Source organism: Nansenia antarctica (assembly GCF_963989245.1).
Source record: "Nansenia antarctica genome assembly, chromosome: 18".
NCBI classification, from domain to species: Eukaryota; Metazoa; Chordata; class Actinopteri; order Argentiniformes; family Microstomatidae; genus Nansenia; species Nansenia antarctica.
In genome coordinates, this window is record NC_137691.1 from 21690241 (window position 1) to 21717275 (window position 27035).

Sequence of the window (27035 nt, forward strand, 5' to 3'; positions counted from 1 at the left end):
ACCACAGCAGATGCTTTTAAGCTTAAAATATATATATTTTTCTAAAGTGGCCACTTTAGATTGTAGTGATTGTAGAATACAAATAAATGTATGTATCTTATGCCTCTATGGCAGAGAAGAATGTGTCATCCCATAGCACGTGCTTTAAATGGGTTTCTCTGATTCCTGTTTGCAATAACACACATTTACCAGCAGGTGTCAGGAAAGCAAAGCATGAATAGCCAAAAGCATAAACTATTGATCTGATAAATACGTCTTTAAATCCATTTTGTGTTGCTTTGAAAAATATCAAAGTGACCGTTTCAGACAATGCAATACAAATTGGTGTTTAAACCTGACTGGGAATAGGGTTAGAGTTAACATCTGCTGAGCAGGATCTAGAAAAGTATGTTTTGATTAAACTAAGTCCAATAGTAGGCTACTCAAAGTGTTATGTTGTCTGTTGGCATTTAACCTGATGCAGTACAATACTGTTCATATTCCAATGCAAAACAGGTCACAATGACATGAAGCATCTTTCAATTGTGAAGAATGGGTAGTTTAATTTCACCAATCTATGTGCTAATAGATGATACCTTTTGTACAAGACAGTAGGCTAAGGGAAACAGTATGTTATATGCCTGGGGGAACTGTCACAGAACTGTTGTTACAGTGTAAATTGAGGTTTGATGCAATAAACAGACGTTTGTTCATCCTGACTCCTTGATACATTAGACTAGACAATAACTGTTTCTGTAAAAACAACAAATATGTCTTCCACAAGGGGAACCAATAGGTCGGTCATCCAGTGACTCCAGAAAGGCCCCACAATTCTCTCTCTCTCTCTCTCTCTCTCTCTCTCTCTCTCTCTCTCTCTCTCTCTCTCTCTCTCTCTCTCTCTCTCTCTCTCTCTCTCTCTCACACACACACACACACACACACACACACACACACACACACACACACACACACACACGCACACGCACACGCACACGCACACGCACAGGCACGCTCGCGCGCGCACACACACACACACACACACACACACACACACACACACACACACACACACACACACACACACATACACTCACTCGCGCACACACACTCTGAAACAGGTTTATGATAATGAGTAGCCTCCAGGCGCAGGGGTAGCTAGGAGCCATTTTAATCATTTACGCGAACGGAGTGGAGGTGTTGGCGTGTTTGGATGGTGAGAAGCTTTGGCAAGGTGACTCTCACTGTTCAATTGGATTAGCTACTGTGGAGTAGTGAAAGCATGGAGACACTGCAACAAAAGGGAACGACCAGACGGAAAGTTTAAGGGAAGGCGGCAGTAATTATGTTCAAGCCGGGCGAACATTATCGAGGAGCAATGCCCGTCATTAAGTGGGATTTGTTGTTTATTATTTTCGGGTGGTTAAAACTAATTTCACTGTCGGAAGGTTACAGTGTACACATCAGTGAGGATGCGGATCCAGGGACGCTCGTAACCCAAGTGGAACTGAACGGGGCATGCACTTTGGATCAGGTAATCGCTCCTAAATTCTCAAAGACCTTTATTAAAACCGATGCCGCGGCGGGTATTGTGTTTGTTTCGGACAATTTAAATTGTGCCTCGCTCCACTCCAACCCTTTTCCCGTGTACACTATTGTGGACTGCATAAACAATGTCCCCAGGTCTAGGCACCTTCTCACAAGCCAATACGATGTGCATGTCCACGGCAGGAACTGTTCAAATAAACATAAAAGGAAATCTCAATGGGACTTGGAGATAATCAGTTTGTTTAATACACATAGTCATCAGCCAGAATGCCACGAGGCTGGTTCTGCACTTCTCTCAGTATGGGACCTACTACCCGGCTCCCTTACCCGCGGCATTACGCACTGCAAGGTGACCAAGAGCTCCGAGTTCTACTTCTCGGAGGGGCAATTGTTTGTGTCTCATAGGCTGTGTCTGAAGCACGACTCACTCCTTGAACTAGACTTGCATTGTAACCATTATACAGCAAATGAGAAGGAGGCAAAAAGTAACAGCATCTCAGTGCACTGGCGAGTGGGCCAGGGCTCCTTTAGACAGGGCCACTTGGGAAAGTTATTAGAGAGAGCTGCCCAGTCTGAGTCAGGCATTGTGAGCAGGAGGAAGAGGAGCATCAACAGTAGCCCCCAGTTCCAACCCCCCATGTACCAGGTGTCTGTGCCAGAGAACAAGCCAGCTGGAACCCCTGTTGTTATTTTGAAAGCAGTAGATGTGGATGAGGGGGACGCAGGTAGGCTAGAGTACTTTATAGAGGCTTTGTTTGATAGTCGCTCTAATAACCTATTTGTTGTGGACCCAGTCAATGGAGCCGTTTCTACTGTGGAGGTGCTTGACCGTGAGACAAAGGATACACATGTGTTCCGTGTGACCGCGGTTGACCATGGCACGCCCCGCCGTACGGCCATGGCCACCCTCACCATCACAGTTAGTGACACTAACGACCATAACCCAGTTTTTGAGCAGCAGGACTATAGGGAGAGTGTTAGGGAGAATCTAGAGATAGGCTACGAGGTTCTGACCGTCAGGGCCACGGACGGGGACGCACCTATCAACGGTAACATCCTTTATCGTGTCCTCAACAGCAACGGCTCCAATGATGTGTTTGAGATTGACCCCAGGTCTGGAGTTATCCGCACCAAGGGCCCAGTCGATAGGGAGGAGATTGAGGCCTACATGTTATTAGTGGAGGCCAATGACCAAGGTCGTGACCCCAGGCCCCGGAGCGCCACAGCGACAGTTCACATTCTTGTTGAAGATGACAACGATAACGCCCCTCAGTTTAGTGAAAAGCGCTATGTGGTGCAGGTGCCAGAGGACATGAGTCCCAACACAGAGATCCTGCAAGTGATGGCTACCGACCAGGACAAAGGTAGTAACTCAGTGGTTCACTTCAGCATCATGAGTGGCAACACCAGGGGCCAGTTTTACATCGACGCCCAGTCAGGCAAGATGGACCTGGTGAGTCATCTGGACTACGAGGCTAACAAGGAGTACATGCTGCGTATCCGCGCTCAGGACGGGGGACGCCCGCCGCTCTCCAACATCAGCGGTCTGGTAACAGTGCAGGTGCTGGATGTCAACGACAATGCTCCCATTTTTGTCAGCACCCCCTTCCAGGCCACTGTGCTGGAGAATGTGCCGGTGGGTTACTCCATCCTTCACATTCAAGCTGTAGACGCAGACTCTGGCGACAATTCTAGACTTGAGTACCACCTCGTTGAAACCACACCTAACTGCCCCTTCTCCATCAACAACAGCACGGGGTGGATTGTTGTAGCGGCTGAGTTGGACAGGGAGAGTGTGGACTTCTACAACTTTGGGGTGGAGGCACGTGATCACGGCCACCCAGTCATGTCCTCCTCTGCTAGCGTTAGCATGACTATTCTTGACGTCAACGACAACAACCCGGAGTTCACCCAGAGGTCATATAACATGCGTCTCAATGAGGATGCTGTCGTGGGTACGAGCGTGGTGACCGTGTCTGCTGTGGACCAGGACATCAACAGTGTGGTGACGTATCAGATATCCAGTGGAAACACGAGGAACAGGTTCTCCATTACCAGCCAGAGTGGAGGGGGTCTCATTACACTGGCGCTGCCCCTCGACTATAAGCTCGAACGCCAATATGTCCTGAGCGTCACCGCGTCAGATGGCACACGCTTTGACACCGCCAAGGTGTTTGTCAACGTCACGGATGCCAACACCCATCGTCCCGTGTTCCAAAGTTCCCATTACACTGTAAACATCAATGAGGACAGGCCTGTGGCCACCACTGTAGTTGTGATCAGTGCCACGGACGAGGACACTGGTGAGAATGCACGCATCACCTATTTCATGGACGACAGCATCCCCCAGTTCGACATTGACTCAGACACCGGCGCCGTCACCACTCAGATGGAGCTGGACTATGAAGACCAGGTTTCCTACACACTGGCCATCACAGCTCGAGACAATGGCATTCCACAGAAATCGGACACCACCTACTTGGAGATCCTGGTGAATGACGTCAATGACAACTCCCCGCGGTTCCTCAGGGATCATTATCTTGGCTCTGTGATGGAGGACGTGCCGGTGTTTACCAGCGTGGTGCAGGTCTCTGCTACAGACCGAGACTCTGGGCTCAACGGACGCGTGTTTTACACCTTCCAAGGGGGAGAGGACGGTGACGGAGACTTCATCATCGAGTCCACTTCAGGCATTGTGCGCACATTACGTCGCCTGGATCGTGAGAACATGCCCATTTACAATCTACAGGCCTTTGCTGTGGATAAAGGTATCCCTGCACTCAAGACCTCTGTAGATATTCAAGTGACCATTTTGGATGTGAACGACAATCCCCCCGTGTTTGAGAAGGATGAGTTTGACATTATGGTTGAGGAGAATAGCCCCATAGGTCTTGTAGTAGCACACATATCTGCCTCTGATCCAGACGAGGGGAGCAATGCCCAGATTATGTATCAGATAGTGGAGGGAAACATTCCTGAGGTGTTCCAGCTGGACATCTTCTCTGGAGAACTGACTGCCTTGACAGATCTGGACTACGAGACACGGGCTGAATATATCATTGTTGTCCAGGCCACTTCAGCGCCTCTGGTCAGCCGCGCCACCATACACCTCAAACTAGTCGACACAAACGACAATGTCCCAGTGCTCAAAAACTTCCAGATTATTTTCAATAACTATGTCACTGACAAGTCAAGCAGCTTCCCTACAGGGGTGATCGGGCGCATCCCTGCTCATGACCCTGATGCCTCAGACCAGCTCCAGTACAGCTTTGAGGCAGGGAACGAGTTGAACCTGGTCATCCTGAACCAGAGCACTGGAGAGATCTGCCTGAGCCAGGCCCTGGACAACAACAGACCCCTGGAGGCCTCCATGAGGATATCTGTGTCAGGTGAGACCATTCTACATTTTATTTATCTGTATTTTATTTGATCTACGGTACATCCCTACATGCGTTCTCAATTAAAGCTCATATAGCCTAACGGTTATGCATAGTGAAGGCTGTACCACAGATCCATTCATTCTGTGTCTTTGTAGTTTTTATCTTTTTGCACTAGTGACTCATGGTAAAGTAAGGATTTGAATGATGTGAAATAACAATTATACAATTTATTGGCTCTCAGCTTCCATGTTTCAATATTAAACCTTCAGTATTTCAATATTAATCAGGTAAAATTAACATTCAGTGCATTATGCCATCGCAAGCCATTTAGAGCGAGTAGCCATCTAGAAAATGCTTGGATTATTCACAAAGAATTTCAGCCAGGAATACATCTGTCAGTACATGTTGTTTCTTTAGGTTCTGTTGTGACCCATTTCTCTGTTATTTATTTTGTTTGTCATCTTGTTAAAGAGCATGCTGTCCTGCACATGCCTGATGTAGATCAACATGTTGTGATGAATTTAAATAGCAGTTTATCTAAGCATGTCTGTGGCCTGGTCCTAAGGGAGTTACACACCAGTGCAGAGAATGAACATTACCTATAATTGCCCAGCATAAAAACCAAATTTTCTGCTAGTATGAAAGCGTTAATTCAATCATGGTCTGTTTCATAGCAGATGAGTATGATGCATGTGCATCATTTGTCTTAATTGAGTCTGAACTCTGCCCTTGTAATTTCAAACCCCCGGCACAAATTACAGAGCATTTAATTTTCTCCAGAAATGTGATTGAACCTGAATCACTCTTGGGAGAGAAAGATTTGTGGCCCTTTCTGGGAGCCTGTTTGTGGCACAGTGTGAGTCATCGTTCGGTATATCTGACTCCTCTGTGACCTTGGTTTTAATTAGAAGAGAGAAGCACTACCATCAGCAGCAACGTCTAATGGTATTTAATTGAGGGATTGGACATCAAGGTAGAAAATCAGCTCAATAGCAAATAAATTCAACAAGGTAAATAAAAACTTCATTTATGGATCCAGATATACAATAGTACGTTTCTTCTGTGTCAGATTTCATTCTTGGATTATTGTGCATATTTTTGTTGCTTTGCTGATGGATATAGGCTGGAGTTGGTCCAGAGTGCCATATAGGCCTACTATATGGGTCAGCCTGGGTAATCATTATATTGTATTGGGGTGATGCTTTGTTTTTTTTGTTTTGATTTTACTGCCTTGCCTCCCTTGAGTCTCCTTAAAGAGGAGGTGTCCCCGGTGACAGATGAGATAGCTGTCTGTCTTTCTGGGAGACAATGGTGAGTGGTGGATTCAGAGGCACAAGAGCTCACGCTAGGCCCTGTTTGGGGGCAACAGCTGCGACTCTACCAAGGACCAATTAGAGGGACTGTTTCTCTGAGCGTCCCGCACCTGCTGGGGTATGTGTCAGTACCCCTGCGGGGGAGACAAGGAGAGGGAGAAGGAGGGAGAGGGGATGGAGGGGAAAAAGAGAGGAGGGAAAGTCATGTTGGTGTTAGATGGACAGAGCATGTGAAGATGCAGAGGTACTGCAACAAAGGGATAGAGACAGTTTGAGAGGGAGGGAGAGAGAGGTGGTTGAGAAAATGTTGTTGACCCTAATACTAAAAGCTTCCGTCAGGAGACTTCAAGTCCTCCCATTATCTTCATTTCCCATTTATAATGTCCTGTGTGATGGATGACTGATTCTGCATTCTGCATTCTATTAGCAGTCTCAGTTAGTCTGAGATTACCTGAAATACATCACAATCACTTCCCATCAAATGCAATACTAACTACGGCACATATTCAGCTTTTCATTTTAGAATACATATTGCAAATTTACAGAGTTAAGAGAAACAATAAAAGGTCTGAGAGTAGCCTGTATTGAATAAGAGCTATACTGTTGTACTACTTCATACTTCAGTGGTTCTAGGTAGATACCAGGTTTGAACGTGTTTGGCAGGATGGGTCTATCTTTCACCATCTGTAGTGTCTGTGCTAGCAGCTCTTGCAATTATGTGTGATTAATCCTCTCCGTAGCCAGTTAAGACCTAGATTTACTACCATGGTGTGCTGGTTATTGGGCCTGCCAATGAGCACAAATATGAGGGATACCCCCAGCTAATGGGCTGGATTAGACATTCCATACCACTGGCTGTGGGAGTACAAATCTCTGGATTTAATTGCTTCAATCTGCCCAGATTATGGTTGTAACCACATCTGACAGATTTGTGGGGATTGTTGGATCCTCTCCCATCTCCCAGTTCCAGGAACAGAACTGACAACAGCCCAGCCAAGAGTTAGGTTCTGCAGGTTGGAGGCATGCAGCAGTTGGTTGAGTGGTGAGATACTGGTGAACTGCTACTGCTGCATGTGTGCGTTTATGCAATTTTTATGCAATTTTTACATACTTGCATTTAAGAATCCAGAACCCCTCCCCCTTAAGCAACACCTCTGAGCCATCCTTCTTGAGCTAATGGTCTGTGTGTACTACCCTTATGGCGCTTTTCCATTACAGGGCCAGCCCTGCTTCTTTGGCGCTTTTCCATATGTCGGCCCAGGTCCTGTCAGGTCGGGTCGGGTCGCTTCTTTAGCTACCCTTCGATACCAGGGTCTACATTTTTAGATCCGGATCTTTTTGCCAGGCTGCGTGTGACGTGTGCCGTTGATTGGTCAATGGAAATCGTCATCCCATGTTCATAGATTTCTTCACTAACCGCCATTTTGAAATACCACATTCGCTCTTGGAAAATGTCACTAGAGTTTCTGTAATAGCTTATTAATAAAGATTCGAAAAATTATGCTGACCATCGTATTATCTTAGTTTAATGTCATTTCAATGCATCATAGAACTTTTATTTACAACAAGCATAACACAAAAATCGCTATTATGCACCATCTTTGCCCGTGAATAACACCGGCTGTGGAGGTGGTACAAACACAATACTCCTTTGCTAACTTCACCATCGGTCTACGGTCATTTTGAGCCCTTAACCACCGCGCTGACACCCCGAGAAGTTATGCTTTTAACCGTAAACTCGATGAACCGGGAGTTCACCCGGCCGCTGCTGCTCGCAGCACCGCTTGCTGCTGTTTCAAAGTCCCGTTGACAGCGGGGGCAGAGAATATTTCTACCCGGGAATTCCATTCAAATGCCCGCGTCAGTCAGCCTTTTCCGTAGAAATACATCGCTCCGTTATATATCTAACGACTAACGTTACATGTTCAACTATACATACAACTTTCCGTTCAATGAAGCATTGATACTCGCGAGTTCATCTCGCTTTTCCCCCCGTTGATGTATTAAACAATCTAAGCAATCTAATCAGAGCAGTTGTTATTATGTCATATTATTGATGGATGTGCCATTGTTGATGGACAGCAGTGAACGGATGACTGGATGTCAACTTCAACTTCAATGGAATCCCAAGCTGTGCCGTCCAGCCATTTTCGCCGTTCACTCATGAGTCAAATGCCGGTAGATTCGCGTCTTGTCGGCGTTTCCCTGGTTGCGAGATCTAAACTACTAGAACTGAAATCGGCAGGTAACAGGCACGTAACATCCATATGCTGTATACTGTATATACATACATATATTTGACTACCAGCAAGACACCGGAGCACTCTATAAACGCGGAGATTGGAGCCCCGCGTCAGTCAGCCTTTTCGTAGAAATACATCGCTTCCCAATCCCTGGTTGCGAGATCTAAACTACAAATCTACTAGAACTGAAAGCGGCAAGTAGGCTAACAGGCACGTAACATATGCTGTATAAATAAATATATTTGACTACCAGCAAGACAGCGCTGCACTCGTATCTATCAGCCTGTCTGTATAATGATGTCGTTGAATGCCGATGCTGAGATACTGTGCTGATGGACCATTCGCTGACTGTCTTAATAAATCAAGTACAGAGATTCCAACCTGTGTTGAACATCCTATTTCCTTGTCAAATCGTGTATGCTTCCATCCCTGGCGTCATTTTATCAGTGAACGTGGTATTATACATATTTACATATTACATATTTGTTGTTATTTATGGAAGTGTCCGGTTGCTGGAGGAACCAGGACGCCGGCTACACTGCACAGTTTAGCCCGAAATAGAGAGAGTGCTGTACACCCCGAGAAGTTATGCTTTTAACCGTAAACTCAATGAACCCGCTGCTGCTCGCAGCACCGCGCCAGCTGGTTGAAACTGACAGCGGGGGGAGAGAAACGTTTTCCCAAAATAACAGCAGTCGCATAATGATGCTAAAGTACTAGCCATCTCATATGCTGAACATAACAATGATGCTACAGTTCATAAAGCAGACAAGTGAAGGCAGTGGTTTTAAGGGTTCAAAAAACATGACTTTATTATGTGTAGAACAACATATGTGCAGAACAAAATCCAATAGAAATGATTCAAACATGCAGACAATCAGGCAGTAGCCATCTCTATGCTGAACATAACAATGATGCTACAGTGAGGTAAAGTAGTACCCATCTCCTTACGATAGCCCACATAAGTTTCTTTCTCTTTTCAGCATTCCTCTTTCGAGTATCCTTCCTTCTGTCTTCGCTCTTCTGTCTTCTCTCTTTTCTCTCCCAAAAACCACGGTTAGTAATATACCACATGCCGAGGGAAAGGCATAGGATAGCTGCAAGTTCCTCCATTCTGCTATTGTTGCTGTGTTGTGTCTCGTGAAAATATACGTCACCACCATGGCGCGCTCTTATGATGCGTAACTCCGCCGGCGCCTACTATCGCCTACTCCTCCTACTAGCTCCGGGTCTGTTGTGTATAGTGGAAAACCAGAACTGATCAAAAGCGGGCCAAAGCGGGCCGAACTGACCCGAGCTGGGCTGCTGATGGAAAAGCGCCATTAGTCAACTCCCTATGCCATCAGTCCACATAGTAGTAATTAGTTCCACCAGGGTTATTTCTGCAGAATCAGACAACTACCGGTACAATGTTTTGACTGAGATTACTGCTGACACAGAAACTGTTGGTCTATATGTGATAATATCTGACAAAATCTTGATTTTAGACTTCTATACACTCACACAATTGTCCTTGTAAACATAACAGAATGTTTAATTTGTTTTCTTGTTTCCAAATGCATAGATAGACAGCTTGTTTTTAATATCTCTTTTTTTAATCTGAGACAGCTCACCCATCCCCACACAAGCAGGCAGTCCACAGTGTGGTTGAATAGTGTTTAGTAAGGGGTCCATTTTCCCACTGTCACCATCCTTCCACAACGTAACAGTACAAGAGAAGAATGTGCATGTATGAAGCCAGTCTTGTTCATCACATCTAAATCGCTATGCCTGTCCAGTCTCTGTAATTGCATTCAAGTGTATTAAGACTGTGTGCACTCTGTGGATAGGAGTTCCTCCATAGTTTGTCTCTGTCAGAGCCTGGCTGGTTCTAACATTAGAATGGCTACACACAGTACTAGGGGAGCGGAGCCTCAAACAGAAACAATAGATCAGATTTCCTTCCACACTTTGGTTAGATTGTGAACCTGATTCTTTTTGTCATGGCTATCTTATGTGGACCTGAATTGTGTGTGTGTGTGTGTGTGTGTGTGCGCGCATGTGTGCGCCTGTGTGTGTGTGTGTGTGTGTGTGTGTGTGTGTGTGTGTGTGTGTGTGGTGAGTTACCTGCTGCAGTAGTCACTCATACCACCAAGGCAAGGGACTCTTAGGGGGTGTTCTCATTAGAACATTTGCTTCACTTGGAATCAGAGTTTAGGATAAAATTCGCTTTGCTCTGCGTCGAGGAAAACAACAGCGCATGCGTGTTGATCTGGATAAGAGTGGGACGAATGGGCAATTTAAAAAATGTTCTGACCAATCAACGTATGTTACTTCGTTTACATAAAGGGCTGTGAGAACGCATATCAGAGAAATAATTTATGCAACAATGTTGCAATCTCATCCACTTGCTCCGGCTCATGATTCAGACATTCATGTGAGAACATGACCTTAAATATTTTCACGGCAAGGGACTCAGTGTGAGGGGATAACGTTGGTACCATAAAGTCAAGTCTTAAATACTTTCATAAAGTCAAGTCTTAAGTATTTTCAAGGCAAGAAGTCTTAAATATTTTCATGGCAAGGGACTCTTAAATATTTTCAAGGCAAGGGACTCAGATTAAGACCGTGTTATTAAATGTTTTATTTATTTCTTACATGTGTTTCTCTTCTCTTCTTTTATTGTATTTTATTTCAACTTTTTTAAACATTGTTTTATATACTTCCCCAACTTTTATATTCATGTTATTCTTGTATATGTTTTTATCCTGTTGTAAAGCACTTTGAGCTGCATGTCTTGTATGAAAGGTGCTATATAAATCAAGCTTTACTCAGGCTACTTTACTTTCAACAGATGCCTCCCAATAAGGCATTAGTCACAGCCTGGTCTGTGTTGACTGTTTGCACTTTTACACTTCTCATCCCCTAACATCACCTATCACCTTGACTCTGTCTACTTCTCTCTGTTCTCTGTTGTGCCATCCCTACTTTTCTCCCTGTGTCCATGTTTCTCACCCCTTCAACCTCTCCGATGCCCCCCCTCCCCACCCTTTCAAGCTCCTCCACCCTTTTTCTTTTCTCCCCCCTTTCTCCTTTGACTGTTGTTCCCTCTCTCCCCTGTGAAAGGAAGAATGCCTAAGAGAAATGCTTTGTTAAGCACCAAGTTGTCATGGTGACCCCAGCAATGCCTGAGAAATTCCTGGTGGGTGGGGACAGGGGGGAAGGTCCCTTTGTGGAGGGAAGAAGGGGGGAGGGGCAGCGCATAAAGTTCTAAAGTGCAACAGAGCTACTTTTGAGCCAACTGTCCCCCTCTCTCGCTTCTCAGTGAAGTATGTAGTCTTGTTTGGGACAGGGGGGTCTGCGAGGCCAGCCACAACGACCTGCCCTACTGGTTGACTGTTCTCTCTCACCGTTTGACCTTTTTGTATGGGCCAAACTTTTGATACCCCAATTCGTTATGCCTTTGTGTTGCATTCATTGTCTGTTGTTTGCTAAGAAGAGATACTGTTATCCTAGCTAAAACACAAGCTACAAGCTATAAATGTTATCCTGCCAAACACATCTTAAATTTATTAAAAATAAATAAAATAAAAAATCTTAAATTGATAGTCACTCTTCACTAGGTTGCTTCTTCAGCTGTTGTCATTGTTGAGATGTTGAGAGCCAGATGACGTTTTACTGACGTTTTACTGACCTCAACAGTTAGAAGTTTTGATCCTCTTCTTTTTAACCATTTATATTAAAAGAGTAAAGCGCAGGGAGGGATGGTTGTGTTGCCTAAGCCCTTTGATTTGTGACACAGATGTGTCGAGAGGGTATCTGATTTCCTGCCGTTGGCTTGTTTCTCAGTAGGAACGTCTCCATTGTGGGACTAGCCCCTCTCTCTCTCTCTGCTTTGTTGCTCTGACGGTCAGGATGTGTGGGGGGATGACATCATCTTGGATCTTGGTGGGGGACAGTGTTTGGGATGGGGGGGCGGGGGGGTGCATGTCTGGGGTTAGGCCTAGTGGCGTTAGCATATATCACGGGGGTCGTCACTATTGTCCCACTATCACTGCAGACAATGGGAGGGGGAGTTTAGCTGCCTCTGTCTGGGTCTGGACCCCTCCGTCTTTGTTTCTCCTTGTTTGCCCTGGCACAGCAGTCTTTAAGGGAGCTGAATCAAGCATGTTGTTATTAAGGCAAGAATTAGGCCTAGTTAAGAAGTTATTGTATGGTCTGATAGAAATAGTTCTTTAACAAGAGAAGAAAAAAAACTTTTTTTTTTTCTTCTTTTTTTTTTACTGTTTTCTTAATTTCAACCACTCTGCATGCTTCAAATGGCCACGTTCCTGAGTTAGGGTGTCTTGTCTAAAATTAAACCCTCCGTAGCTGTTTGAAATGTCACCATTGTATACTCAAATCTCCAGTGGAGTACATACCTTCATCACATGAACATGTTGTGGTGTTCGTTTGCTGTAAACAACAAGCCTATTTGTTTGTTTAACAGATCGCTGGGTTGCAAGCTACATTGCACTCATTTAGCATCAGACCATATAGAGAGATTTCACAGTGACCTGGTTTCATGTTGAAAATTTCATAATTTGACCTTTAGGCTTTGGTATTGAGCATGAAGGATGCTAACACGTAAGGGGGGCTGAATTTCATACGGTTTTATGACTAACAAGGGTGGCATGATAATGATCTGGGGCCTTCCAGCTAACTAGCCAGATGGTTTCTTCTGGAGGCATGCCAAAGATGAGGTTGTGCCACCAAACTTAAATGGCATTGTATGTATGGCACAAGATGGCGTCAGTCTTGACACTTCCAGCTGTTCTAATTAAACCATAGACAGATATGTTTTGCCAGCTTAGCAGCGTGCCATGATCTGGGGATTTAGTGATCTCCACCAGAGTGTTATGCAGGTATAGATGGGATTATCATGACGAGGTTATTATTACTGTTTACTCCGACCCACCTAAAAGTACATTTCATGCGGCCTAATTTCAAATCATCTTTTTAAGCCGTAACTCTTTAGCCAAGGCTCAGAAGGAATGAGTTGACTAGCCAGCAGTAGTTCATTGAATCACAGCTGAAGAAACGTCTCTGTGATTGGTGGTCGTTACAGTTTGTCTTCAAGTTAGCAGGTCTCCAGTTGAAGTTATGTTGCATTGATCATCATCATGTCCATGCCTACATACACTCAGTTAGGGATGCACGATATTATCGGCACCGATATTTATCGGCCCGATATTGAGGAATTAATGTTTATCGGTATCGGTATTTATTATCAAATTAGCCGATATTTAAACCGATAATATGAAGCCGGAAATATTTCTGCTTCCGGTTTCCGGTTTCCGCACTCTGCTTCCGGGTTCCGCGCTCAGGCACGCAGTTTGTATAGACGAGACGCGAGCGAAACATGCCTTCCCCTGTGTGGACATTCTTCACAATTTCTAAGGCAGATGTTGCGTTTGCAATTTGCAATACATGTTCAACAAAAGTTCGGAGAGGAGGGCAAAGGGCAAAGAGTTACAACACAACGAATCTAATAAGTCACCTGAAGAATCACCATTGCAAGCACGCTGTATGGAAGGAATATCAAGCACTCGTAGCAGAACACGTTAGCCCAGCCACGGAAAAAAAATCCGCGGTGCCTATTGAAAACGCATTTGAAAACAGCAGGAAGTTCACTCGAGACAGCTCAAAGGCTCAAGCCATCAATGAAAAAATAATGGAGTTGATGGCCCTCGACGACCAGCCTTTCTCTGTAGTAGAAGATAAAGGATTTCGCCAGCTAATTTCACATTTAGAGCCCCGGTATGTACTCCCAAGTCGCCGCTATTTTGCAGACGTGTGCCTGCCGGCTCTGTATGATACAGTCTCCACACACATCCATAGTATGATCGATACTAGCGTAAGCCAGATAAGTTTTACCACGGACATATGGACTTCTGACGTTAGTCCAGTCAGTATGCTTAGTTTAACGGCCCAGTGGCTGGATGAGGACTTCAATATGAAGAAGACACTGCTTCATGCGCAGGAGTTCTCCGGTTCGCATACTGCGACAGCCATCCGCGGCGCTTTTGAAACCATGTTTGGACAGTGGAATATACCTAAGGAGCGGGTGCACGTTGTGCTGAGGGACAATGCGCGCAATATGGTCAGGGCTTGTGATGAATGTGAAGTTGCAAGCTTGGGCTGTATGGCCCACAGTTTACAACTTGCCGTTAATGAGGCTGTACTGAGCCAGAGAAGTATATCCGACTGTGTTGCGATCGGGAGGAAGATGGTAGGACACTTTAAGCACTCCAACTTTTGGTTCTTTAAAAGTCTTTATTTTTGTATTGACTGATGCACAAGGTGCACTTTATTTTTGTATTGACTGATGCACAAGGTGCACTTTATTTTTGACACTTTTTTGATCTAATTACTCTTAGGTGAGCCTTTTTTGTTTTCATAAAAGGAGGCCAGATCTTGGCTAAAAAAAGCATTGTGCACTGTATAACAGATTCTGTTTGTTAGAGGAAATAATAAATGAACATTTGAAGACTCAGAAGTGTTCTCTTTGTTGTGTTAACAATAGTGATGTAAGTTAGATTTGGTGAGATCACTATGGAATATTAAATCATCAATCTTTGCTCACTACATAGCCTTTCTTACCTTCAGGTGTGCATGAACTACAGGTTATCAACTGTGAAATGATATCTGAATGGTCTTTATTGTCATTGATATAGTACAGGTACCAAACAACGAAATTTGGGAGGGGGAGCTCCCCTGGTGCTAGGAAAGATAAAATAATAATAATAATATCGGTATCGGTATCGGCCACGAGAAGCGGGTAAATATCGGTATCGGTATCGGTTGGGGAAAATGCATATCGTGCATCCCTACACTCAGTGCCACATCCATAGCAAATGAGTATCTTTACGCTTGAATAACAAGCCTTATGCTTGGTCAAGTCTCTGCATGCTAATGTCTCTTTAATTTTTATTAATTTTTAATTAATTTTGCCATTTAGCAGACGCTTTTAATCCAAAGCGACTTACAATTACGAATTACAGGGACATTCCCCCTGGAGTAACTGAGGGCTAAGTGCCTTACTCAAGGGCACACTAGTAGTGGTGTGGTTTCAGGGGGGATTTGAACTCACAACCTTCCGATCACAAGTCCAACTCACTATCCACTAGACCACCACTACCCCCATCTTTACTATTGTGCTGACGGCAGCTTTCCTTTTTATATGCAAATATAAAAACAAGCAAGATGGCTGCGCGCATAGTCGCTGCGGCTGGAGTGGCTTCAAAACTGGTGTTCTTTAGTGATTTTAAGTGCATTTGTATGTACATTTTTACTTTAGTACTTATAGGGAACGGTTGTGTAAATAGTACCTACAGCAGGCACGACTTACTAGAAGTTGGCACGCAAAACGAGAAGACAGTAACAGCGGAGTTCCTGAAGCAACAAAGGATTTATCACGAGATCGCCCGTTTACCGGGAGAACCTTGGTACTCAGTCCCTTCCCTGAGGCGCAAACGTCGGCGTAAGGACCGCAAGCAACGCCGAGGAGCAAGGGGAGGCCTGCTAGCTAGGCTGAGGAGAAGCCCAGACAAACCTGCTTTGCCGAGTATTTTCCTATCCAACGTCAGGTCCCTGACGAATAAGATGGATGAACTGAGACTACAAGTTGCCAAAAATAACATCGTGGGAGATAGCTGTGTGATTATTCTCACTGAAACCTGGCTAAATGAAACTATCGTGGACTCCGCGATTAGCTTGGAGGGACGGACCCTTCACCGGGCAGACCGCACGCAGCTCAGCGGCAAGTCCCGCGGAGGCGGCCTCATAATATCGACGAAGGATAGCTGGTGCTTAAACACGAAAACTGTAAGTAGCCACTGCTCCCCAGACCTGGAATACTTGACTGTTAAATGCCGACCCACATACCTCCCGAGGGAATTCAACGCGGTGTACATAACATCTGTTTACATTGCGCCTAGCGCGGATGGTAGCCTAGCATTGGCGCGGCTATATGACGTCATCAGTGGTCAACAAAGCACAGATCCACAGGCAATTCACATTATAGCAGGAGATTTCAATCATGTCGACCTGAAGGCAGTACTACCCAAGTTCTATCAGCATGTTAAATGTGCAACAAGAGGAGAAAAAATACTGGACAAGGTATACACCAACATCAAACGTGCTTACAAGGCTAGTCCGCTAGCTCATCTAGGCATGTCTGACCATGTGTCAATCCTCCTGATCCCAGCATACACTACCATGGGGAAAAGTGCTCCCATCACCACTAAGACTGTCAGAACCTGGCCAGAAGGGTCCGCTCCACTGCAGATCTGCCTAAATGACACCCCATGGCAGGAATATGAGCATGAGGACCTGGAACAGTACACGTCGTCGGTTCTGAACCACATAGTGAACTGCACCAACTCAGTCACCGTGGACAAACGGGTCCGGGTCTACACCAACACGAAGCCATGGATGACTGGGAAGGTCCAAAAACTGATCAACGAGAGGGACAACGCCTTCTTCGCAGGGAAGAGCACACCGCTGTACAGCACCACCAGGGCTAACCTAAAGCGCGGAATCAAAGCGGCCAAGGCAGACCACAGAGAGAAGATTGAGGAATGCTTCCTGAGCAACGACTCCAGGCGGATGTGGCAGGGGGTTCAGCACATGACAAACTTCAGAGCCAACAGGCTCACAGCCGCAGAGGACGACCCCCTGCTGGCGGGAAAGCTGAACACCTTCTACGCCCGGTTCGACGAGGGGCGAACGGAGGTAACCACAACACAAACACCACTCTCTCCAGCTCTCAGCAGCCTCACCCTCACAGAGCATGAAGTGAGACGCGTGCTGAAGGCGGTGGACCCCAGGAAAGCCTCGGGGCCGGATGGCGTCCTGGGACGGGTGCTGAGGGACTGCGCCGACCAGCTGGCCGGGGTTTTCACCAACATCTTCAACCAGTCCCTGTCCCAGGCCACCATCCCACCCTGCCTGAAAACCTCAACTATCATCCCAGTCCCGAAGAAAAGCACGGTGAGCTGCCTAAACGACTACCGCCCGGTGGCACTCACACCAATCATCATGAAGTGCTTCGAGAAACTAGTCCGGGCCCACATACTCACACGCCTCCCGCCCAACCTGGATCCATACCAGTTCGCCTACAGAGCCCACAGGTCCACAGAGGACGCCATCGCGACGACTCTCCACGCCACTCTATCCCACCTGGAGAGGGGAAACAGCTACGCGAGACTGCTCTTTGTGGACTTCAGCTCCGCCTTCAACACCATCCTTCCAGACAGGCTAGTGACCAAACTACTAGACCTGGGTCTATCACACTCTATATGTGCATGGATCAAGGACTTCCTGACCGACCGCCCCCAGAGGGTGCGGGTGGGCCCCCACACCTCCACAGCCCTCAGACTCAGCACTGGGTCCCCCCAGGGCTGCGTGCTAAGCCCCATCCTCTACAACTTCTACACCTACGACTTCACCCCCGTCCACCCCAGCAACTCCATCGTAAAGTTTGCAGACGACACCACCGTGGTGGGATGCATCTCGGGGGGGACGAGGCGGCGTACAGGGATGAGGTAGAGCAACTGAGCAAGCTGTGCAAGGTTAACAACCTGCTGCTGAACAAGTCAAAGACCCAGGAAATCATTGTAGACTTCAGGAGGAAAAAGTCCGAGATCCAGCCCCTGCTCATCGACGGAGAGAGCGTGGAGAGAGTCTCAACCCTCCGATTCCTGGGGATGCACATGCGGGATGACCTGACCTGGAAGGACAACACAAAAGCCACCATCAAGAAGGCACAACAGCGGCTATACATCCTGAGAGTCCTCAGGAAGGAACACAGCAAGCAGGAGATACTGGTGACCTTCTACCGCGGCGCAGTGGAGAGCATCCTCACCTACGGCATCTGCAACTGGTTCTCCAGCTGCACAACCGCGGAGAGAAATGCGCTACAGAGAGTCGTGAGAACAGCACAGAAGATCACCGGCGCCCCCCTCCCCTCTCTGGAAGAGCTGTACAACACACGCTGTCTCAGGAAGGCCTCCAAGATCTCCAGGGACCCAACCCACCCTGGGTACGAACACTTTACCCGGCTGGACTCGAAAAGGCGGTTCAGGACCTTGGCCGCAAGGACAAACAGACTGAAGAACAGCTTCTACCACAGGGCCGTCCAGGCCCTGAACACAGCAAAGACCTAGGTTCTGGGCCCTGGACAGTCTGGACGGATTGATGGCAGCTGCTGGACTGAAAAAATCAGGTGTAGTGCTGAGGCACAAATATGTACATTTCAAGCCTGCAAACTGCGACACTTTAAATAAATGTGCAATAACACTATTGTGCAATATGACAACCCTAGTCGTCTATCTGTACAGTATAGTATAGTGGATAGTGTACATAGCCTTTATTTATGTAAACCAGCTCCTTCCCTTCTTGTGAAGTTTTTTTTCTTTCTTTCCTAACACCAGGGGAGCCACCCCTCCTAAATGTCGTTGTTTGGTACCTGTACTGTAGCAATGACAATAAAGACCATTCATTCATTCATTCATTCATTCATTCAAATGTGTTGATTTGAACTGTTCAGATCCTCTTCTTTGGCCCGAGGTCCTCATACTAAGGAAAAATCTCTGGAATGCTACATAGTTGTTTGGTTTTGAAAAGAGCAGAGTTTTCTACAGGCAATGTGGTAGTAGTGGCAGGCTGCAATGCTGTCTACTAACCAGTAGAAATGGCCCAGAGCACCAGTGAGCCCCCCCCCCCACACACACACACTCCACAGGGTTTTGAGACTCTTGGTTATGTGGCTGCACCAGAAACCCTCTGGATTAGAATGTCTTGGTTTGACATTGAGCCTAGGCATTAATTAGAAATTGAGGATTTCTAGATAGTGTGTGTTGTTATTATTGTTCTATTGTTCTTTTTGTTGCATTTCCCTTATCACCCTGAACACGTGCACGCACACACACACACACACACCTCAATGATACGCAAATACACAAGCAAATCCATTTTAGTAATAGTTACAGCTGCACAGCAGAGCATGACAATTTTGAAGCATTTTATCATGACTTTATTATGATGCTGAACAAATTAATTAATTTTGCAACATTTGTCATTTAGAAATGAATAGCAGCAAATCTGTTCCGTAGGAGTTTGAACATGCTCCAATCACCCCTCCTTCCTCTCAGTGAGAGAGACCGTGGGCGTGCTGTGATATATGAAGTGCTCATGTTAATTTGTGCTTAATCTCATACAGCAGCTGTCTCACAACAATGGGTCCAACCCATTAACCCCCCCCCACCCTGCTGGAGGCCAAGAGCATTGTCCAAGACCAATCACCAATCTGGGACGGCCCTGTACTGGTTAATGTTCATATACTTAGATAATGACCTAAACCAGCACAGTTGTACTGGTTAATGTTCATATACTTAGATAATGACCTAAACCAGCACAGTTGCGTGTGAGTGAGTGCTAACGTTTCTAAAAGTTTGTCAACTTTGATCCTGTCCCACTTTTTAGCTTTGTCTCTGAGTTTTTACCTATAATTAACCTCATATAATAACCTCATAATTACCTATTATGTATTCCGAGATGATGTTTCTCTGCTGCCTGGTGTGGTTTATGGTGAAGCCTGTGTGTTAATAATGAACAATATTGTAGGGGCTTTGAAATATAAAATCTGCCACCATGCTGTGTCGTCTGAGCTTCAGTCCATTACAGGGCTGTCAGACTCACATTGGCTGTATTGTGAGGTCAGGCGGGGGGGTTGTGGACAGTAAGATGGTGATGTGGGGGGGTGGGGGGTGTCGTTAGCGTAGTTTATCAAGGAGGGGAGGGAAGCTTTGGCCGTTGCTTGTCCTGCGGGGGGTCAGAGAGGGGGAGGGGTGAGGAGTGAAGGGAGGGAGCAAAGCACCAAGTTTCCTCCACCCCCCTCTCCAGCTATAGCCCCCCGCCCCCCTGCTACTAACCATCAGTCTCCATACAAGGTCCAGTGCAGCCTGTTTCATGTTTCAGTCCTGGTTAATTCCTCCAGCGCATTCCCCAATGACGCTTTTATACACTGCTCAAGAGCCACTTTCCTTTTGATCGCTGGGATTTTTAAATTTCAGCTTTTTCATTAGAAAGAACATCACTAAGCGTGCATACATGGCAGATTTAATGAGCAAGCCTACTGATTAGCATGATACTAACAAATGGCTCTCTTGCTGGTTTTACTACCCTCACATAGCATCAAAACTGTAACTGCTGCTATGCTAAACTGTCTCTTCCATAAGAGCAGCATTTGCCCCCCCCCCCCCCCCGCGGCCTCAATCTTTAACCTACATCAACTTCACTAACGTCTACAGAGAACTGACTTCCTCCGTCCTTTAATGGACTTCTGATTGGATTTGGATTGTTGCTCGCTGATTGGCTCGTAGTTGTGGATTAAGCCTGTTATCCTGCTGTGAGCTCTCTGTTCCTGTATGTCAGTTCAGATGGAAAATAACTTTAGTTCAGTTCCCATGACACCCCCAAAAACCCACAGGCAACAGAAGCCAGCCTTCAAAATACGTTGTCACAAAATACCCACTTTGTTGAAAATCACTCTGTGATCCCTGACAAACACAGAGACACTTTATAGAATCCAATTGAGATTTTCTGAAATTACTCAGATGACAGTTTGATACCAGTGGCTCAAAAAATCCCCTCAGATTCAATATACAAAAGATATTTCATTAGTAGACTTCACTGATGGCATATACACTTATCTAAGGGTCACGTTCTTATGTAGCTCTGCACTCACGGTAGGTAGGGTTCCAGCTTGATCAGTAATTAATAGCAACTGCAAGAGAGGCCATAATCCTGTCAAGATGACAGCAGAACAAAGCTGCTCTCTGACTCTCAGATCCCAAAGTCTCAGGAAGCGGTGAACACGAATAAACTGTAATAAATTGGCCAGGGTTTTCCAAGGGCAGCGGAATCCCAGTAATTCATGTATTTAATTACCACAGCGTTCTTATGCCACTGCCTTCAAATTAATTAGATTAAACTGTGTGTATCCTGCTATCCCCCCCAATGGAACTGTGCTCCCAAGGTCAGGCTGTGACTCGCCTGTTAGTTGTCAAGATGGATATGTAGTCGCAATGTGTCTTTCGTTGGAGCGCTGATGATTAGGTCTTTGTCAGCAATCAGTGCTTGGTAAACGTGACGCCCCTGAAAGGAAATGTGGTTACAGAAGCAGTAGTTTTAGGTTTGAAATGCCAATGCTGTAACTGTGTCTGCCCAAAAGTGACCACTGCTTTGGTTTGAAAAGAACTTGTTGTATGAAATGCTCTTTCAGTGTACACATTTTGACATACCCACTTCTGTAGAAACTAGCAGCAGTTACGGCACTAAAAGAGTTAATTAAATAGATTGGCAGTTGGAGTCAAAAACATCCAAAGCCTTTTCCCTTCAGAAAAAAATCTTTAATTTATGACCCCAGTCACTATTGATCTTTGGAATGGGACCATGGCTTTGCTGCTCTCTTTGATGTACATACTCAGTACTGCCTGGGCGTGCTTCACATACTATACATCGGCTGGTCTTGAATACCTAAGATGGTCTCTGCTCCACCTCATTACCTACTTACCCCGAGGTGCTCTCCCAACATGGCACACTTCTTTAACACACATCTGCTTCTTGGCTGTGTGCTCTAGATCAGGAAACGAATTGCCTGGCTAACACATCCCTACTGTACACAATGACACCAGTGTGATGTATGAATGCTCTGAGATCTGTTGGAGCGCGATTGTTATTGTTGAATCTACTGTCAGGATGACTAATGCGGGGCTGTCTCTCAGCCAGGGCTCCCTTGCAATGGAGTATTCCTATTTCAATGGAACTCTCCTGGTTAAATGAAGAATGACTAGATAGGGGTATTATGTCAGTGGGCTCCAATAATGTTTGCCCTCTAGATTAGCTGGAAGAAGTGAATCAAGCTGTCATCTACACCTTTAAACTGTATATACTGTATATACATTACATTAAAACTCAACAGTTGTTTTGAATGAACCATGGAATGATTAAGTTTCAACACCAGCTGTCTTAAGCCTTTTAGGAGGGACTGAGGAGTATCCCAGCTGCTGTGGTGTGTCAATCCCTGTCGGGGTAGAGGGGTGGGGGTGGGGGTGGGGGGGGGGGGGTGGTGGTCCTGCTATGGGGGGGATGTCTCTGTTCTCAATGCTGTGGTCACTGCCCACTTGATCCTGATCCACCATGACTCTGTTGGCATTTTTTCGGGCACCGCAAAGGAGATGGGCAATGCAGTGCCCTAATTAGGCCAGTGTCACTCCTTTAAGAGCTTGCCCCTGTCTCTCTCTCCTCCTCCTCCTCTCTCTCTGCACTCTCTGTCACTCGCTCTGTCTCCATCTCTCCAACCCCTAAACCTCCCACTCACTCTGATGATGGATTGTGAAATAGTCACTGTTATTGGCTGGATTGGGGTCAGTTCTATTTCTCTTTCTGTCACCTCAATGAATTAAACACATTGGGCCCTATTATGCACTTCTTAACTTGCCGTCTTAAGTCTTAATTAAGACGCACCGCCAGGTTAAGACCTACCGCCACCCTTATGCGCTTCATACGCGCTACTGCTATTATGCAGGTGTCGCTAGGCGCCCACACATAAGACGTAAGACTCCCGTGCATATATTACTCATTGTGGGAGTGTTCATATGTTAATGAAGTGCGCTAGGCGCCCCTGCTATTATGCGATCTGACTTTGCGCCTAGCGCTAAGAAGTGGTTTGAAAAGTTCTTAGGCGCTAGACTTCATACACGTTTTGAAACACGAGCGCGCCTCCGCGGTTTGCGCATGCGCGCCGACCGACTTCTTAAGAAGTGGGTCAGCGCGCATGCGCAAACCGCGGAGGCGCGCTCGTGTTTCAAAACGTGCATGAAGTCTAGCGCCTATGAACTGCATAATAGCATAGCGCTTATGACTTAACGCAGCCGGTTCTTAAAGGGAATGGCACCTGGCACGCTGATTGGGTTGATTGAGAAGACGCCCAAAACACACCCATGACTAATTTCTGGGCTTAGCGCCGGGTCTTAGGCGCCCACTACCGCACGCATAATAGCAAAGTGGCCTTGACCACGCCTCCACGTCTTAAGTTTAGAGCTACCGCCTCGTCTTATTGCTTAAGACTTATGAAGTGCATAATAGGGCCCATTATGTTCTAGCTCTGAAGTGACACTCAGAAATGTTATCGCCCCCTTGAAATATCCAAGACTGCTTAATATGCATACAAATTTACTTTATACCCGCCATTACCTGAAGCCACAGTGGAAAACTCTGAGTTTTGATGGTATTAAGAGGTGGAATAATTCAGGTAGGACTGTGTAGGACATCACTGAAGGCCTAGATGTGAAATGCACCGCCCGCCACTGAAAACTCCAAACATCATGGCATTCCACGTTTTGTGCAGGTAAACCAGAGGGTGATTGGCTTAATGGCATAATTGTAAACGAAGGGACGGAAATGTGATGATTGGAGAGCTAGAACATAATGGGCCCTATTATGCACTTCTTAACTTGCTGTCTTAAGTCTTATTTAAGACGCACCGCCAGGTTAAGACCTACCGCCACCCTTATTATGCGCTTCATACGCGCTACTGCTATTATGCAGGTGTCGCTAGGCGCCCACACATAAGACGTAAGACTCCCGTGCATATATTACTCATTGTGGGAGTGTTCATATGTTAATGAAGTGCGCTAGGCGCCCCTGCTATTATGCGATCTGACTTTGCGCCTAGCGTTAAGAAGTGGTTTGAAAAGTTCTTAAGAAGTGGGTCAGCGCGCATGCGCCGACCGACTTCTTAAGAAGTGAGTCAGCGCGCATGCGCAAACCGCGGAGGCGCGCTCGTGTTTCAAAACGTGCATGAAGTCTAGCGCCTATGAACTGCATAATAGCATAGCGCTTATGACTTAACGCAGCCGGTTCTTAAAGGGAATGGCACCTGGCACGCTGATTGGGTTGATTGAGAAGACGCCCAAAACACACCCATGACTAATTTCTGGGCTTAGCGCCGGGTCTTAGGCGCCCACTACCGCACGCATAATAGCAAAGTGGCCTTGACCACGCCTCCACGTCTTAAGTTTAGAGCTACCGCCTCGTCTTATTGCTTAAGACTTATGAAGTGCATAATAGGGCCCATTATGTTCTAGCTCTGAAGTGACACTCAGAGATTTTATCGCCCCCTTGAAATATCCAAGACTGCTTAATATGCATACAAATTTACTTTATACCCGCCATTACCTGAAGCCACAGTGGAAAACTCTGAGTTTTGATGGTATTAAGAGGTGGAATAATTCAGGTAGGACTGTGTAGGACATCACTGAAGGCCTAGATGTGAAATGCACCGCCCGCCACTGAAAACTCCAAACATCATGGCATTCCACGTTTTGTGCAGGTAAACCAGAGGGTGATTGGCTTAATGGCATAATTGTAAACGAAGGGACGGAAATGTGATGATTGGAGAGCTAGAACATAATGGGCCCTATTATGCACTTCTTAACTTGCCGTCTTAAGTCTTATTTAAGACGCACCGCCAGGTTAAGACCTACCGCCACCCTTATTATGCGCTTCATACGCGCTACTGCTATTATGCAGGTGTCGCTAGGCGCCCACACATAAGACGTAAGACTCCCGTGCATATATTACTCATTGTGGGAGTGTTCATATGTTAATGAAGTGCGCTAGGCGCCCCTGCTATTATGCGATCTGACTTTGCGCCTAGCGTTAAGAAGTGGTTTGAAAAGTTCTTAAGAAGTGGGTCAGCGCGCATGCGCAAACCGCGGAGGCGCGCTCGTGTTTCAAAACGTGCATGAAGTCTAGCGCCTATGAACTGCATAATAGCATAGCGCTTATGACTTAACTTAGCCGGTTCTTAAAGGGAATGGCACCTGGCACGCTGATTGGGTTGATTGAGAAGACGCCCAAAACACACCCATGACTAATTTCTGGGCTTAGCGCCGGGTCTTAGGCGCCCACTACCGCACGCATAATAGCAAAGTGGATTTGACCACGCCTCCACGTCTTAAGTTTAGATCTACCGCCTCGTCTTATTGCTTAAGACGTATGAAGTGCATAATAGGGCCCAATGTGTTTAATTCACTGAGGTGACCGAAAGATGTAGAGTATGTGGATACTTTCAAACCTGGGATAAGTGATGCCAAACAGGTAAGGGCACTCATGATTGAATGAAGTCACAAGCTCCAGCAAGCCAGTACCATGACACTTCTCATTCATCTCATGAAATTATATGGAGTGTCGCGTCTGGGCTAATTATTTTCTTGTACCAATGGTGGGTGACGTTAGCTTGAATACCAGCCTGTTTGGTTACTGCCTGCTCACTCCCTTACAGGCTGAAACACAGACTTAGTAGAACTAACATAGAAGATAGTTTATCTATAGTATTGTCGTGTTGAAATCGTTCAATCTTTTAGCCTTCTCATAGTGTGTAAGTGACATTTCTTCAGTAACCTCGTGGACGGAGCTGAATCGGTGCTGTTCATGGTTCAGTGGACAGTTGTTCCCATTAATATTTTAGAGAATTAAAGTCGAGCATCTCCTTGCCTAACCCGCTTGTCTGATACAACATGTTCTATTCTGTATGTAAGAACAGACGCACTGTGACACAGTCCGCTTTATTCCAGTTAACAGGAAGAATGACAAGCTCAGATTTAGAACATTTTACATTTACCGTAACATTTTTATTCAAATCTTTTTTCATGACATCTCTCTAGTGCAGTATCTATGGTAGTCCAGTATATAGAATATGTAAGATACATTTTCTGCATGTCGTAGTGTTGTGCGATGTTAACCCCCCCACAGAGGTGTCAAAGCGTATCAGCCCTCAGTGGTATCCCACCCCGGCCTGTCATCATCAGAGCTAAGGAGTGATAAAGGTCGGAATATGATCATATGTTTGTGGGCGACTCTACCTCAAAGAATTGCTCTCTTTTCCATGACATGATGATATAATATTAAGCTTTTATTAGGATTTTTCACTGTAGCGTCTTGCTAGCTATGTACTAAAGATGCTTTGTCCTACGTCTGAAGCGGGCACACACACACACACACAGACACACACACACACACACACACACACACACACACACACAATGCTACCCTGACGCTCATACAGGCGCAGTGTGTGTTTAATCTCTCCCTGGCGCCTCCCAGCTGAGAGCATTCCTGGCACCCGGGCCGGGGGGGTCAAACACAGGGCTGGCAAGGGTGTCACACACCAGACCTGGCACAGTGTCTCTGAACCATCCTTCCTAACCCCAACAACCCCCCTTCCCCATTCCTAAGCATAGGATCCTTCTATACAGAGTGACCGCTTTGAAGGATAGTCTGGTTCCTTTTAGAGAATCTTCTTCTTGCACACGGTTTCTCAGCCCTCCTCTCTCATGGACCTCTGCCCAAGCCTGAATCCAAGAATGCGATTTGGCAGAGGTTGCAATCAAAACTATTCAGGCTATTATTTAGGCTTATTGGCAAAATGTAAAATGTTCAGCTGTTTGCAATAAACAAAGTAGACAAGAACAGTTTAAATAGTTCAA

General features: G+C 46.0%; 1 protein-coding gene across 1 annotated transcript in view; it reads left to right on the forward strand.

Moving 5' to 3' along the window:
- Positions 1-1354: 1354 nt before the first annotated feature.
- celsr2 (cadherin, EGF LAG seven-pass G-type receptor 2) overlaps positions 1355-27035 on the forward strand; it is a gene marked incomplete at both ends in the record, with an annotated part of 75482 nt that continues 49801 nt past the window's right edge. The window contains one exon of the mRNA XM_080548674.1: positions 1355-4913. Within this exon, the coding sequence (XP_080404800.1) occupies positions 1355-4913 (3559 nt within the window). The remainder of the gene's footprint in view (positions 4914-27035) is intronic.